The 15,674-nt window shown below is 29.8% G+C and overlaps 4 protein-coding genes across 7 annotated transcripts; 2 read left to right on the plus strand and 2 right to left on the minus strand.

Moving 5' to 3' along the window:
* Positions 1 to 37: 37 nt before the first annotated feature.
* LOC132916472 (suppressor APC domain-containing protein 2) lies at positions 38 to 2,529 on the plus strand. 2 transcript variants are annotated; one of them, XM_060976518.1, is made up of 5 exons: positions 38 to 1,289; positions 1,505 to 1,651; positions 1,724 to 1,936; positions 2,007 to 2,149; positions 2,229 to 2,529. In XM_060976518.1, the coding sequence occupies exons 1-5, from the start codon at positions 441 to 443 to the stop codon at positions 2,233 to 2,235; spliced, it is 1,359 nt and encodes a 452-aa protein (XP_060832501.1). In that variant the 5' UTR covers positions 38 to 440; the 3' UTR covers positions 2,236 to 2,529. The 2 variants fall into 2 exon arrangements, with proteins under 2 accessions (XP_060832501.1, XP_060832502.1); XM_060976519.1 differs by having other exon boundaries at positions 39 to 1,289; positions 2,007 to 2,154.
* A 539-nt stretch (positions 2,530 to 3,068) lies between these two features.
* LOC132916475 (neurogenic locus notch homolog protein 2-like) lies at positions 3,069 to 6,367 on the plus strand. The gene is made up of 4 exons (XM_060976527.1): positions 3,069 to 3,731; positions 5,515 to 5,652; positions 5,802 to 5,933; positions 6,178 to 6,367. Exons 1-4 carry the CDS (start codon positions 3,683 to 3,685, stop codon positions 6,240 to 6,242), a joined length of 384 nt encoding a protein of 127 aa, XP_060832510.1. The 5' UTR covers positions 3,069 to 3,682; the 3' UTR covers positions 6,243 to 6,367.
* Positions 6,368 to 6,509: 142 nt separating this feature from the next.
* Positions 6,510 to 13,325, minus strand: LOC132916462 (cold shock domain-containing protein E1). Its single transcript, XM_060976497.1, has 11 exons — positions 13,175 to 13,325; positions 10,746 to 12,032; positions 10,469 to 10,648; positions 10,190 to 10,380; positions 9,888 to 10,098; positions 9,576 to 9,805; positions 9,246 to 9,507; positions 8,934 to 9,170; positions 8,657 to 8,862; positions 7,980 to 8,564; positions 6,510 to 7,890 (listed from the first exon to the last, which is right to left on the minus strand). The coding sequence occupies exons 2-11, from the start codon at positions 11,139 to 11,141 to the stop codon at positions 7,722 to 7,724; spliced, it is 2,667 nt and encodes an 888-aa protein (XP_060832480.1). The 5' UTR covers positions 11,142 to 12,032; positions 13,175 to 13,325; the 3' UTR covers positions 6,510 to 7,721.
* Positions 13,326 to 13,645: 320 nt separating this feature from the next.
* On the minus strand, positions 13,646 to 15,652 carry LOC132916473 (ataxin-3-like). 3 transcript variants are annotated; one of them, XM_060976520.1, is made up of 6 exons: positions 15,465 to 15,652; positions 15,226 to 15,390; positions 14,915 to 15,051; positions 14,521 to 14,675; positions 14,336 to 14,455; positions 13,646 to 14,211 (listed from the first exon to the last, which is right to left on the minus strand). In XM_060976520.1, the coding sequence occupies exons 1-6, from the start codon at positions 15,486 to 15,488 to the stop codon at positions 13,790 to 13,792; spliced, it is 1,023 nt and encodes a 340-aa protein (XP_060832503.1). In that variant the 5' UTR covers positions 15,489 to 15,652; the 3' UTR covers positions 13,646 to 13,789. The 3 variants fall into 3 exon arrangements, with proteins under 3 accessions (XP_060832503.1, XP_060832505.1, XP_060832506.1); XM_060976522.1 differs by having other exon boundaries at positions 15,226 to 15,400; XM_060976523.1 differs by lacking the exon at positions 15,465 to 15,652 and having other exon boundaries at positions 14,915 to 15,072; positions 15,226 to 15,365.
* Positions 15,653 to 15,674: the final 22 nt, after the last annotated feature.

The raw sequence follows: 15,674 nt of genomic DNA on the forward strand, positions 1-15,674 counted from the left end.
ACTTTAAGAACTGTTTCTATGAGTAAAATAACTGTAGTACGTTCTAGATAGATTCGTACTTCGACACACCTGTTTCATCTGTTGCGTTCATATTTAGTTGCATACAATCGAAGGTTTAAAGAGGTTATCAAAAAGTTAACTGTTAATAAAATACAAAAAAGGAAAATGTATTCAAAACGCCTTAAGTGTATTCGTATTTGGCACAAATAATTCTACTAATAATTTGACAGTACACTTTAATAAATGTTAAATAAACGAAAAGACATTTATCAGATGTATGAAACAATATTTAATTAACGAAATGACTAATCGGACAAATATTCCTTAAAAGAAACAATGTTATACCTTCCGTTACCAGGAAGGTAATATATGAGTCTGGAATATTTAAATGAATGTATATTTTCTTAACAACTATATTTTAAATACGCTTGCACATAAATATGGCACAAATACAAACTTCGAGCGCGGATGGACTACCAAAGCACTTTGTCACCGCTATGCGTACACTTTTTGATATAATGGATGACCAAAATACAGGGTTTGTAAAATTTTCTGATATTGAAGGCAGATGGCAAGATGATGGAACGCAAGGTCTACCAAAAGGTGTTTTAGACAGCCTTAAAAAAGTCACTCCATCTAATGGATTATTGTCTTTTGAAAGATTTTGTACAGGACTCAAGATATGTTTGCTACAAATTCAAACAGATGGTGACTCTAAAAAACATGATGGTCAACCAAATAGACCACCATCTGCTCCAATACTTATACCTGATAATCAAAATAAAACAACATGGACATCTCCAAATACAGCAACTATTAGGCCAAATAATGCTATATCACAGCAACGTACCTTAAGCATGCCACAGTTATTAGCTGGTCGAAAAGATGTTAATCATACACACTTAGAATTAATGGATGGTAGAAGTGGTCCTGAATTGAAGCTAAATAAGGCATATGGGCCTCCTAAACCTCCACGGATGGGTGCTGCATTAGAAGCTAGAACTATTAATTCGGAAAGAAATTTTGACAAATCTGAAATTCGAACTGTATTACAAAATTGGCAGATGGGTTTGTTAATGAATGATGATAAAGCTATAGAAAAAAGACAATTACCAACGGTAAATTATAGATCTGACACTAGAACATTATTAAGACCAACCAGAGTATTGGGAGATGGTAAAGCAGTTGAATTGCAAAATAATCAAGTTGGCTTACAGCCTAAGAAACCATTAAATAGACGCAGAGAACCTAGGCGTCATACGTTGCAGAATGGTATTGATTACAATATGGTAAAGATATTCTTCTCTAGGATTCCCAACTAACGATTGGTGATTGGTTTTGGGTATGCATGAAATTTGGTGATTATTAACATGTAGACCATTATACAATTTATACTAAGTTCAGCATAGTATATAATATGTTTATATTATATTTTAATACATAGTTGGGAAGCCTGTTTCTTAATTTTTAACAGCGGTAACTATTTGATAGCTCTCTTTTTTAGATGAAAAGAATGAAACAGATTGAACAAGAGAAAGATGTATTACTTCAAGGTCTAGCTGCAGTTGATAAAGCTAGAGAATGGTATTTGAAACAAATATCTGCTACTCAGGAAAAAATTAAACACCTTGGGCGTATGGGATCTCATGTGGTATTAAATATGCTTTCCAACTTTATAAAATTATCTGAAATATTCTGTGTTAACATGTATGATTTTATTTAGGAACAATGGACAGAGGCACAGCAAGAACGTTTAGAATTACAACGTGCTCGTGTCTTAGAAGTCAACAGACACTTAGCTGCACTAATAAGTAGTTGGGAACGTGGTGGACTTCCTCTTCACATGAATCTTGCATTTCTTAGCACTCCTACATCGACCCAACTTCAGCAAGATATATTATCTAGGTTAAAGCAACAGAATCATAGACTAACAGAGGTAAATTAATTAAATATATATATATATAATTAATAATATATTTAACTCACATTTGATGATTAAAAATTAGGAAGTCAGTAAAAAAAGCCAACGGATAGCATTACTTGAACAAGAAAAGGACAACTTGGTACGAGAATTGTATAATAGACAAAGTGGTATAGTTCAATCTAGAAGAGCGACAATGATTCATGAACAACATGATCAAACATTCATGTAAGGTACTAACAGTTAATATTTTAATTCTTTTATGTATAACATAAAATTATATTTTACATAAATATTGTTCTTTTAGAATATAAATAAACAAGAAGATTTGCCTTTGATGATATAATGAATTACATGCAAAATATCAGATACACATATATTTAGAAAACTAATTAAAATCATTGTTATAAACTTTTATATCTGTTATATGTGTTGAAATATTTTAAATATCTGCATAAAACATGAAATATTTGTGTGAAATATTCACAGTACTAATACTCGAATGTACTTATACATTGTAAATGAAGTCTTAAAATTTTTATAATCCGTCCAAATCTCAAAAGAGAGATTATGTTCTACATTAATAAATTATTATTCTAATTAATAAATTGCCTTGACCTAATTTTTTATTTTATTACGATATCATAATCTTAGTTTATACGCAAAATTAAATAGGTTTGTATTACATTTTTGAAACTGATTATCCTTATCTTATAAACAACTATCCATAAAAGAAAATTGAAGAAATAAATTTTACACGTTCCGTACTATAAACTGTAAGCTACATCTACTTCCGGAATTATGACTGTACGTGTCAAATGTTATCGAACTTTAAAATGTGATAATGTACTTCCCTAACCACCCAACGTTACTATTGACACTAAATTTACTTAAAAAAATAAGTGTTATTGCAAAAATGTACAATATAAGAGAAATATGGTAAAAATTAACGTTCGTTGACATTCTATTTCAACTATAAAAGATATTTTAATTACTTTCAAAAATAAAGAAATAATAATGTTTTCTGCCGACCATGTGTTCTGTTTAGAAAAACATGTGCGGAATCATATAACGGACTGGGGCTAATTCCGACCGATATAACGTTCTGTAAGTCTCAGGTCATATCAGTCCAGAATTTCAAGACCTCTCTCGTTATTTTATCTAAAATAATATGTAAATGTACAAATAAACGATATTGATAATAAAAAATTGTAACAAATTTTGCAAAACTACTAAATTTAAAATTAACTGAACAAAAGTCATTAATATAAATAATAGTTTATATCGATAGAACAAATGAAATTATAAATCTATATGTATATGTTCGTTAGAAATATATTATGCGTAATCAGTCGCTTATTTTATACCCCACGCATGGTTCTTTAGCTTAGTAGAGTCTGGTGGGTATACTAGCTAAGCGCGTTAGTCCGCATTTAGTTAATAGTCATAGTCATAAAGAGGCAGTTGCCTCTACAGCTGTCTGGAGTCGGCTAGTCGGAGTTCAGTTCGGTTGACGCGTTCAGCGAGTATAGATGCTAGCTGACATAGGGAACGTTGCATTGGAGCACAAATTTTATCCTCGCGATAGTGAATGTGTAAAGAACCCCCTTTTAACGAACGACCTTTAACCCTACTGAGTTCAAGTAATAGCCTAGCTGCAGGCGCTGCTTGTCGATCTCTGTCTTCTGACATCTACAATTATCTGGATTATCGTTATCGGAACAGTTCTCCCACGGATTTTGTGAGAGCTTTAAGCCCATCATGCTACCAAGACTGATACTACCAATAATTCTACTACTCGTTATTATAGGTACGAACACGTTACTTGCGTTTCACTAGAATTTTCATACTGATTAAACATATCAGAGAGGATCGAGAAATCGATATTTTGGTTACGATAACGTAATTTATATAGTGGTATGTTATTCACTATGAAAATTTTTCTTCTAATTTAATCGGCATATTGCAACTGTATTTTATCATTTCATAATAACTTACTTCTGCATGCGTGTTTTCATCAATTGTATAAAGATGATCTTAAGAAATACAAAAATTACATTAATAAATTTTTAAATTTGGAGATGATAGATTTTATTTTAAGATCATGGAAAAGTTATTTTCGTATGATACTATTTGTACTACTTTCCTTAAACGACGTTGATTTAAACGTTGGATAGTAACTCTCTGATAGTAATTTGCGTAAGATAAAATAAATGCAACCGTTCTGTTAAAAGAAACGTCTCGGTTCATTCACCGAGTAGACAGATAATGTGTCACGATAATAAAGCGTACTTTCAATGATGCACATTCCGCGTTTCTTCTCGATTGTACCTTATGAAATATGTTTACAATTAAATTTCATCTTTTGCACGAATAAGAAAGAATATATTTAAGCATGAATTTATTTATAGAAGAAAATAATAGTAATTTAGAATGCATACCCGAAAATCAGTTAACCCGCGCAGACATGCTTTATCTCGTTAAATGTTTATCAATCTAGACAAGTGGGAAGTGCAGTGGACACATCCGGTACAAATATGTAGTTGCCTCTGGCAGCGTATTTCTTCATAGCATTATCTTTTCAGGGTAAATAAACTGCAGATATATTCACTGCAAACAGAAAATGTGCAATTTATAACTTATTGTTTCAATATTTATCGCATTATTTCGTAATATAAAATTATTTTTATTACTCATAAAGTTTGTTCTATTTCCAAATGAATATTCATTTAATTTCATTAAGTTTTAATCCATTTAGTTATATTAGAAGTTACATAATTGATTTCATATAGAGACTTATTTATCATCTACTGATAGAAGTGGTATTCTTTTATGCTATTGTCATTTAATCCTATGGTAAACGTTTTATATTTCGCTTATTGTTGTTTTCAGAATCACACATAAAATACAATATGAATATTGTATTAAATTATATATTTCCATACTATTCTTAATAAAAGAAGAGAACTGAAAAATTAATTACTTTGTGTCTTTTTTATAGTTTAAATGATATACATATTGATATTTATGAAAATAATGTAACGACATATGAGTCATACGACGAGGCAAAGCGAGGGCATCTCATGCTGTTGTGCCTCGGAACAAGGACGCCGACTCGAAAATAGCGTTAAACTACCACTAGGCAAAAACAATACAACCGTCGTTCTAAGATTAATTTGAATCTTCCGACTCCTCCCCCCCCCCAGTATAAATAAACAAACACGATCGCGAGCGGGCAGTTATTATCATCAAATTATTACTGAGTTATTACCGAGTCATTATTTGCGAATTAACTAAGTATACGAGTCTTTGAGTTATCCGCGAGCATTCTATTATCTATCTTCGCGACTACGATTGTACGGACGTCTATCGACGGAACTTATAAACCTTTATAATAATATCTATTCGAAATATACTTAACGGTTGCAATTGCAATCCTTTGGGCGTTATAATTTAAATTCAAACTCCTCTCATCATCCGCCACAATAACATAACAATAACATACGACGAATAGTTAGAATTTAATTATTATGTGGTGTATCATATTGTTATATGTATATTTACTAAGTACTTCAATTTGGTTTAAATAATAGGTACATTATCAAAAGCTTGCGATTTGGATCAAATGCAATATGGATGTCGCATATATAGTGCACAATGCAGATGCGGTTACGGTTGTTCTTCTGAATACAGATATAATACTAACGAAGATTGCAAAGAAGCGTTAAGAGGTAATAACTTACCTGTTAATTTCATCCACGATATTAAATATCACTATCAAACTTGTTCATAGATATTTAGACGAATACATATAAGTATCCAATGTTGATACTGAAAGAATTAACCGATTGTTTTTTATTATTTTATTATTATTTTTTAGGTAGGCGTAGTGATATATGTTATAGATCGAAACCTTGTTTGAATGGAGGATCATGTTTGCAAATATCATCAGATCCTGGATTTAAATGTCGCTGCGAAGGAACTGGTTATTACGGACCACATTGTGATAAACGTTAGTAATTATTATCATCGATAAGTAATGATTATAATTATAAACTTTGCAAACATATATTTTACTAACTATTTAATAACTATTCAATTCGGTACCAAACACAACCTGCTCAATTTTCAATTATTTAAAAATGCTAATAATGTATTATTTAAAATCGAAGTATCGTTTCGATATAAAATTTAATAAGTCTAGTAAGTAGAAAATATAACAAAACTTTTTTTTAATGAAATAATACATTTTGCAGCTTGCCCAGGACCAAATAACCAACGTTTCCGAGGACCATTTCCTTACGAATGTGTTGTAATTTAATTTGTAATTTACCTTCTTTTAATCTATCAAAAATCAAATACATATTAAGTACAAAAAATAAACATATTTTGCGAAAATTTACACATCTTTGTACATACATAATAAATATATTGTATATATGATAATCGTCTTGTTACTAGAAATATTTTAAAAAATTATTAAAATACTACTTACAAGTAATACTCATTAAAAAAATGATAATCTATAGAAATCTCAATAATTTACGTATTATTTAAATCTCTGAGATTCATAGAAAGAAGATATATCTGATATTTTCACTGTTTATTCATCAATAATTTTACAATATGTATGCACATGATGTGTTGGATCCATGAGTTTTTGACAAACGTTTAGTTTGTGTCGTGCTTGCGTTAATGCAAGTTGTTATTTTACTCCTTTCCTATTTTCTACATAATGCCACGTGTATCTCGCTTGCTGTTTCTGATGGCAGAACTTATAAAATGCAATTTTTTTATTCTTCGCATAAGTACTTTTTGTAATTTTTTGTATTATATATCGACTGAATCCGTAATACTAGTTTGATTTTATAACACGAGACTGCATCAGGAACTTAACGACATGTATATATATTTATATGTTATATATTATCTAGGATAAACAATTGGCCAGTTGTAACTTTTTTTACAAATTCATAGACATTTTCTCCTCAATAGAGTAACATGTTACAATAATTTATATAGTAAAAAACACATGTCTGCTTCTTCCATTAAAAAATTATGTAAATTCACAAATTTTAGCAAATAATACGAATGCGTCTTCTTCGGTTTTTTTGATTATATGGCCAATTAATATTATCACATATGCCATGTATTGCATATATGATTTCATTTCCGACTATTATACATTATTTTAACTGATCGCAATACACATTACGGGTAAAACAAATACTCTAAAGAAAATAATATAAATAAAGATTTTATCAACATGTACGTATATTTTTATAAAGACAGACGGGACATTATCTTTGAACGTTACAAACAGACAGGTTGTCAAACAGTTCAATGTTAAATTATTTTCCAATCTATAACTGTACCTATAATAAACTGAATGAAGGAAATATCTTAAAATTTTTTATTGAAAAGAAAATGTAGTAATTAAAAGTTTTAATAATATTTCGTAACCATTGTTCACAATTATAAAAATCTACATGCTTTTCGAAAAAAAGATTTTCAGTAAATTTTTTAAAGAAATTGAAATGGTTCAGACAAACTGTCTTTCTGATTATTTTTATACTTTATAAGATGATAAAATGACTCGTTGTGTTTTATTTTATATTCTTTTCTCAACAAGAAAATCCAATTGATTATTATCAATGTTATTATTGTTGTCACATTAGTCTCAATTTGGCAAATGTTTACGATGCTTATAATAATAATAATCTCGGTACCGAAGTGTATGGACTAAAAACAAGTAATGTAGATTACAATTTGGATAAGCAATAATCCTTTCAATACGACATTACTCTTGGATGGCACCAGGGGTATGCTGGGATCTTTCCTGACTAAATCCACGTGTGCCGTCTGGCCCTCTTGGTTGTCTAACTATTGTTAATTTAGGACCTGTGTCTTCCAAAGATGTAGTACGTAAACGGCTGATCAGACGTTCGGGTCGTTGTTGAACTGCATCACTGTATAATAAAGAAAATAGAATGATATATCAATTAATCAAGATATTAACGAAAAGAAAATATTTAAGTAAACAATTTAAAAAATTCACCTTAATCGCGTTACATTGCATGCAGATGATTTACCAGTACGCTGATTCGTAATCAAAACGAATTCAACCTGATCTCCTGGTTGAAGTATTGCATGATCTCGAACTTCGCTCATGTGGAAAAATAACTTCTTACCCTCATCAACTTCATAAGCAAGAAAACCGAAAGGACCTTTCACTGCATCAACTGTTGCTCTCCTCTTTTTCCTAACTGCTACAATATTACAAGCGTGACCTGCTGAATCAACCTGTAATTGCACAGGATCGCCAGCTTGTAATAGCTCGCGTTTGTTCACAAGTCCCATAATTCTGAATTCATATTCCGGAGTATCTTCGTCTTCATTAGCGGCATTTATCTTTATTAAACCAGCATACTCTGCCTGGTCAGGATTTGCACTTCGTAAAGGTCTAATAACCGTTCCATCAAGTACTTCGCTAACTGGTGTTGGCCTAGGAATGCTTCCACGAGGTAGCAATGTGACGTATTCCGCGGCTACGCAACCACCATTACCCCTACTATTTCCAGAACTGATCGTACATTCAATATCAGCTCCTACTTCCAAAGCTCCTACATCCCCTTCAAAATTGCTAGAAAATAGAGATGATGAAAATATAAAAAAATGATAAAAATATAGAAATATAATAATATTTTCTTAAATGCGTATATGTTAATTATTCACCTGAAGTGAAAAAATATTTCTTTATCATGATTTACAGTCTCAATAAAACCAAATCCATCTTTAAGTGCAGCAATGAAACCTTGACAAACTTGATCATTCAATTTTTTGTTGCCGTTTTGAGTTTTTTCACCAGAAGAGTTCACTAGAGATATGTTAACTGCAACAAGTTCTTTATTTCGTTTTACTTGACAGATACTAAATTGAACCTGAAACACTAATACTTTAAAAGAAATGCATTAATAAAATTACAACAGTACATATATGTATATTAATATACCTTATCACCAAGTCTTGGAATATTTTTAGGATCACAATCTTTACTAAAGAAAATAACGCTTTTTTGTTGATTTTCTTTTGTATATCCAATAAGACCAGGTACAACGCCATTTATACCCTGAATTATAGTACCCAATAAATCTTTTTCTATAATTGTTTCGAATTGAACTGTACCAGCTGGTAAATGCTTCAACCTAATTGCACTTTGTCGATTATTTGAAAATGAAGAGGATGGGTCCTAATATAAAGATAATTAATTAAAATATATTTAAAATGTTAAAATAATTTCGAAAAATGTGTATATCATACTTACTTGAATTACTGTAAATTCAACCTCATCTCCTACACTAATTTCTCTATCAACATCCAAGACTTCATTAAAATGAAAAAAAAGTCGTGTATCCCGATCTACACAACGAATAAAGCCAAATCCATCTTTAAGTGCAACTATAATGCCTTGTTCTCGTCTTTCACCGGATACAGTAAAGGATTCAGATAACAATAAAATTTCAGTAGCTCTCTTGAGTTGATCTCTAGTATCTGTAGCAATACGAAATTGGACCCAGTCCCCATGTCTACAAATATAAAGTCATAATTATTTCAATGAAAAATAAAAATGAATAAAAATATTCCATAAATATACCTGAGAGTAAAATCTCCTTTTTGATCTTTATCACCAAAAGGAATCTCAACTTCAGAATGATGTGTATCTCTATATCGAATTCTTCCAGGCAAGGGATCATTTTGATGACGAGCTGCAGTGCCCCTTTCCAGAGGTTTCAATACTTGTCCTTTTACTACTTCATTGCTAACTTCTTCAAAAACTATTGAACCAGGTGGTAGCTTAGTAATATTACAAGCTACTTCTTTTCCCTAAAATATTAACAATAATTAAATTTATCTCAATGAAACGCGCACGATAATTGTTCATGTAGAATGAAAAAAATATTTATACATTTCGTATTTGTATTATAAATTCAACGTCATCTCCTAGTCTAAGTTCTTCTTTCATAGATTTAGCTTCGCTAAAGTGAAAGAAAATTTCCTTAACTACGTCAGCACGTTCAATGAAGCCGAAATTTTCTTTCATCGAGCATACAACTCCACGATAGCGAACTGGACGTGTTGGATTTTCCAACCTTACATGACATGCACCCAAATTTCCACTGTAATTAGCAGTATTGCATTAACTCTGTATTCTGCGACAATTTATAATGTATAAATATAATAAAATTTGATAATAAATAAATGATTTACCGTTGAGTCTCAGCAATTTGAAATGACACTCTGTCACCAGCACGCAAAGTAACATTGCCTTCAACATCATCTTTTGTATATGGCAGAAAAAAACACTCTCCACGATTTTCATAACTGATACGTCCTTGCGTATCACCATTTGTATGCAATTCTGTTGTTACATTTCCAAGTACTCTTTCTTCATTTAGCACCTATATCATATATTTATGTGATTCAGTGCTCTTTGTATATTTAATACTTCGGATAATTTTTGTGTAAATATATTAATGATATACTAACCACTTCTGGAGCAATCTTACTAACAATACTAGCAATAGGTTTGCCTGTCCGTCGATCATAAGTCATTTCAAATTCAACGGGATCTCCAATTTTTAAGTGTTCTATATTACCACTAAATTGGCTAAAATGAAAGAACAACCTCGCTTGTCTTTCACAGCACTGTATAAATCCATATGAATGCTAAAAGAAAATAATAGTATTGTAATTATTATGGTAATTATTATATGGTAAAACAAATATTAAAAAGCTAATAAAGAATAAGTAACAAGATCCTTACTAATAATTTTTCGATTATTCCAGTTTCTCGAGGTCCTTGATTCTCAAATTGATCTTGATAAGTAGAATTATTTGTTGTTGGCTCTTCTGTATAGCCAGTACTTCCTTCCATTCCTGTAAATGTTCCAAAAGGAAATCTGGTAACTTCATTACGTGACATTTTAGTGTTGGGATAACCAGCATATTGTATAGAATTTTTTCCATTTCCAGGAGGTGAATCCATCATATAATGATCACCACTATGATTGGTACCATTTCTGTAAATATTGGTTGTTGGTTGATGTGTTCCCGTTATAACTTTGGGACTTGGTATAGTCATAGACTTGTAATCAAGTATTGCAGGGTCTGAGTTCATGATTGGCGGCTGGAACGTTTTCCACTGAGGATTTTTGGACATTGTCTCGAATTTGCAGAATTTTAAATGTAATCTTTACGTATAAGTTTTTCTCTTTTCTTGAAACAATTACTTAATTTCTTTTATGTTCACTTCTGTTTCACCACAATATATATTTATATATATATACTTATATTTAGAAATTTTTAGTCTTTTCAATTATTTAAGTGTTAACATAGATATCACAGAACGGTTCTTGGTACCTTATATCTTCATTCACTATTATAATGTTACAAGAACTTAATACAGAGGAAGAGAGGCTCTTTAAAATGCTGCAGAAATGCAGGCTCCTTTGTGACCAAGAAGTGGAAGGAAGGGTTTGAAAGTATTTTGACGTTTGTCATAAATTATTTATAAGAGAGTACCCAGGCAACTCTGTGCAAAATTGGCACTCTTTAAATACGAATACAAGTGTTTTATTAGTCAAGAGCAGCACAATCTCAGCCGCAATCACAATCACGGTCACTTTATAGTTCACCTAACTCTTTCTCACAAAGCTTGTGTACACAATATACAAATGAACAATATAGTTAATGTTGATTTACGAATCAATACAAGTACAAAATTCTTAGCACGTCATAGACCATTGATACTTTCCATATATGTATGCACATGTTATAACAACTGTTTGATATTTACTCAATTTAGCGTACACTAGAACAACTGTGTTCCTTTTAAACAGCAGTCATCCTTTATAAAAGGAGTAAATCAAAAAACATAGGAGATTTAAAAGATAAATGTTGACTTGAAAATCCTCAGATGTCTTCAATGCGTGCTGAGTGTGATTGTGTTGTTCCAATATTTCTATGTTAGCGTTTCTTTCTTCAGCATTTAATTATGGAATTTACAGTGTGCCTTGGTTTCAAAAATGTCCTAAACTAACAATTACACAAGCTGAAATAAAAAACATTTATTTAATTAATATAATCAAGCACGCATTAGAGAAATAGAAATGTATTATCATAATGATTATGAGCTTTACAAAAATAACAGTAAGTAATTACTTTTCCTCTTAATACTTAAAAAAACATCTACAATAATATACTAAGTTATATGATTATATCTAAAGAAGATTCTTTATATTAAAACACAAAAACAAACAGTATTGTTTATGTATCTTAGATAAAGTATTATATGTTTGTAGTAACACATTATTTTATAAACATATTGGAATGTAAAGTTAAATTATTTGTTTCTTATTATGATTTTAATTTATAGTTATAAACTTTTACAACATGCAAAATTAAGAAATTCTATTAGCTATACATATCATAATTCAGAACAGAAGTGTTATTCTAACTAAAGTAAAAAAATTGTTATCAGAAATAAAAAGAATAATATCTCATTTGTATATATAGGTTATTATATATATTTTTCATCCCACAATATTCAAATATATATAGCATTCTAAAATATACTTCTTGTGATCTATTTGTGGTTACATATGAGATAAATAAGATATTTACAATAATTGACTGCCAGTTTGACATTGACTTTTTATATTCCAACTGACACTGTTTCTTCGTTGTCTTTTATTTATTTTTCGAAATTTTACTCATATTCAAAGTCTCATTTATCAATATGATGCAATTAGTCAAAACATCGTTATCATTAATTTATCATTTAAATCATAATTCTCGAACTTTACTGTAAATGGGATGCAATACTTGGACACCCACATGAAAATGTTTGAAATATATGTAACAATATAAGCAATTACGAGTTTCTTTAAAAAGTAAATAAACAGACGTTTCATTCAACGGAATTTCATGCAAAATAATATTAAATTCAATATAACGATAACTGTTTATAGGATGTATCCAAACAAAAATCTGAAATATTGTACATGCTCGCCAGTTAGGAGATTCTAATTTTTTATGAGGTCACTCGTTTCTTTGGGTATCATAATGATTTATCAAGGTCTCGTATTCATATAAAATATATATACAATTGTCAGGAAGCAAATTCTACTAATTATAAATGTTTCATTGCAAAGCTCATAATCGAATAGCTTTAAAAAGATTTATAAAACTCACCACGACACAGCACAGCACTGACGACATGCCGCCATGTTGAATGTCAACATTCAGTATTCACATACAAAACAGGAGCAACTACAGAGTGACTACAGCTAAAAATTTGGGTTCATAGCCATCTGGTAATATTGCTACAAAAACAATTATTCGCTAGTCTTATTAACCGTAGAAAACTATAAATTTATATTTAAAAGCTAATAAATTTAATAAAGAATAAATAATTGGTTGATTATAGAAATAGGGTGCACATGAAAATGAAAGTGTGTTCTCAACATAACGTTTTTGAGTTATGTCCAGGAAAAATTTAAACCAATGATATTAAAGTGCGTTCGAAAAACTGTCAAGTTTAAGATTTTGCCGAAGTTATCAAAAAAGCAAGTGTTTCATATTTGTGCTAAAAATACAAAATGGAGTGTTCTTTAAATAAGAATAAGATTAAGCATTGGTAAAATAAACCAGTAATGCAGTCAGTTAAAACTTATAACATGTACAGATCTTTTATTTATATATTTATTCTTGACATACTTATCCATACTACACAAAGTAACTAGTTATTTATAATTTACAAATAAAATTTATTTTAATATAATATTAAAAATATTCTTGCATATATTATTAAATATTCAATTTCTGTGAAGTTTCTCCATTTGACGTTCTTGAGTATGTACCAAAGTGATTTAATTGATGCCAGTGTAAGTCTTCAGATTCTGGTGTTGAAGGAGCAGTAGCACACTCTAAACTTAATTGAAGAGCCCTCCTTAAATCATCATCCTCATCTGTGTCATCAGTCCCACATGCTTTTTTATTGTAATCATGAAAATCCAAACTTAATTTAAGATATTTATCTACATCATTTCTTTTATTCTCTTCAAAACTTAATTGAAGTGCTCTTTGTAATTCTGTATTTTCATCATCATCTTCATCACTTTTCTCGATCTTTATGGGAATTATCTTTTCTTGTAATTTGCTTGTAGGTACCTTTTCTTTACTAGTTAATGTTCTGGTAAACGTATTTGATATCACATTATTACTTACAGCTGTAAAACGAAAAGTGCTCAATGCAGCAAAAGAAAATATGCTATTGTGAAATAATACAATTTCTTCTAGAATGAACAGTATTTAGAAATTCACTATTTTTTCCCTTAATACCTAGATAATAACCTTTCGGTTTTGTTCTTAATGATGTTTGTCCTTTTGACATAGGTTCTATTGGATTTTTCATAAGAATATCATCTGCAGTACATTGTGGAAGTGCACCAATAACAATAAAAATAGAATAACCTATAAAAATATGTAATTACCTATATATAATTTTGTTCTTTACTACATTTCATTAAGATGTTTACCTTCTTGTAACAACTGGGCTAAATACATTGAAAGATAAGTATCCGATATAAGTTCTGGCCCACTTAGTACTGAATTTAAATTAAACCATTGTTTTCCGATTTTTCTTATAGTGAACCAATGACCTTTGTAGTTACATATATATGCTTTCATTTCTCTAAAAATAATATGTCTCTTTTAAATTTATATATAAATAATAAAATTTAACTATAAGTTTTGATATATAATAATTCATGCATAAAATAATTTTATTATTTTTTTATATATATTATATATATAATATATAAATATAAATTATATATTAATTTCTCCATTTATAGTGATACAAAATAATTATACTTAATAAATATCTTTAAACTATCTCTTAAATGAATTAGAAACAATTAAGTAACATACAAAGGATCATTCTGTGCCATTATAGCTGCAGATTCTGTACTATTATATGGAATTAATTCTAATCCCCAAACTTTTAACGCGCTACTGATTACTTGAACTGAGAAGTATCCACTGTCATCCATGTTTCCTGATGGTTGCTAAGCAAAATAATTAATGCCCTTTACCACATATGATATTATTAGTACATATTAATATTTCAAATAAAATAAATTGACAAATATCATAGAATGTTTAAAAAGTTATAATTTGTTATTATATTATGCAATATATTGCAATAAAAGATGTAAAATATCTACAATGCACAGATTCACCTCTAAAAAAAGTTTATAATCTTCGCTGTCAACACCAGATTCTGCCATTCTTATCCTCTCCTCTTCATCCATTTGGTGACCTAAACTAGCAAGATCTACAGCATTGTAATATGGTCCTTGTAGAAGTGCATTTAAACAATGTTGTGCGCATAAAAATCCCTCTTGCTGTAATAAACTTTGCGGTTAAAACGATTTATATTGGAGAAAGCCATTAGATACTCATGTATATTATTATTTACCTTTTCGTGAAATATGGTGTCCATTTTATTAACACTTCTTTAACGTAGTGCTTAGGACATATAAATATTAAGTAATAAACAAATCATACGTCGAAAAATCTAAAAAGATTCTACGATCAAACGTCACCCACAAAAATATTTTTTGGTTATAACCAGAATTGTGTCATATACAGTTGGCGGTACTTTTAGATATTATGATTCACGTATATA

The sequence above is a fragment of the Bombus pascuorum genome, chromosome 2 (genome assembly GCF_905332965.1).
Source record: "Bombus pascuorum chromosome 2, iyBomPasc1.1, whole genome shotgun sequence".
NCBI lineage: Eukaryota > Metazoa > Arthropoda > Insecta > Hymenoptera > Apidae > Bombus > Bombus pascuorum.

What these genes read in the sequence shown, in the direction of transcription:
- LOC132916475 (XM_060976527.1), top strand. Translation starts at nt 3,683, where the DNA reads ATGCTACCAAGACTGATACTACCAATAATTCTACTACTCGTTATTATA. An exon ending in TCTACTACTCGTTATTATAG is followed by an intron (nt 3,732 to 5,514) that starts GTACGAACACGT and finishes TTTAAATAATAG; the next exon opens with GTACATTATCAAAAGCTTGC. An exon ending in TTGCAAAGAAGCGTTAAGAG is followed by an intron (nt 5,653 to 5,801) that starts GTAATAACTTAC and finishes ATTATTTTTTAG; the next exon opens with GTAGGCGTAGTGATATATGT.
- LOC132916462 (XM_060976497.1), bottom strand. Translation starts at nt 11,141, where the DNA reads ATGTCCAAAAATCCTCAGTGGAAAACGTTCCAGCCGCCAATCATGAAC. An exon ending in AAAGGAGATTTTACTCTCAG is followed by an intron (nt 9,508 to 9,575) that starts GTATATTTATGG and finishes TTATATTTGTAG; the next exon opens with ACATGGGGACTGGGTCCAAT. An exon ending in TTGAATTTACAGTAATTCAA is followed by an intron (nt 9,171 to 9,245) that starts GTAAGTATGATA and finishes TCTTTATATTAG; the next exon opens with GACCCATCCTCTTCATTTTC.
- LOC132916473 (XM_060976520.1), bottom strand. Translation starts at nt 15,488, where the DNA reads ATGGACACCATATTTCACGAAAAG. An exon ending in ATGGCACAGAATGATCCTTT is followed by an intron (nt 14,676 to 14,914) that starts GTATGTTACTTA and finishes TATTATTTTTAG; the next exon opens with AGAAATGAAAGCATATATAT. An exon ending in AGCCCAGTTGTTACAAGAAG is followed by an intron (nt 14,456 to 14,520) that starts GTAAACATCTTA and finishes ATATTTTTATAG; the next exon opens with GTTATTCTATTTTTATTGTT.
- LOC132916472 (XM_060976518.1), top strand. Translation starts at nt 441, where the DNA reads ATGGCACAAATACAAACTTCGAGCGCGGATGGACTACCAAAGCACTTT. An exon ending in GGCGTATGGGATCTCATGTG is followed by an intron (nt 1,652 to 1,723) that starts GTATTAAATATG and finishes GATTTTATTTAG; the next exon opens with GAACAATGGACAGAGGCACA. An exon ending in AGAATCATAGACTAACAGAG is followed by an intron (nt 1,937 to 2,006) that starts GTAAATTAATTA and finishes ATTAAAAATTAG; the next exon opens with GAAGTCAGTAAAAAAAGCCA.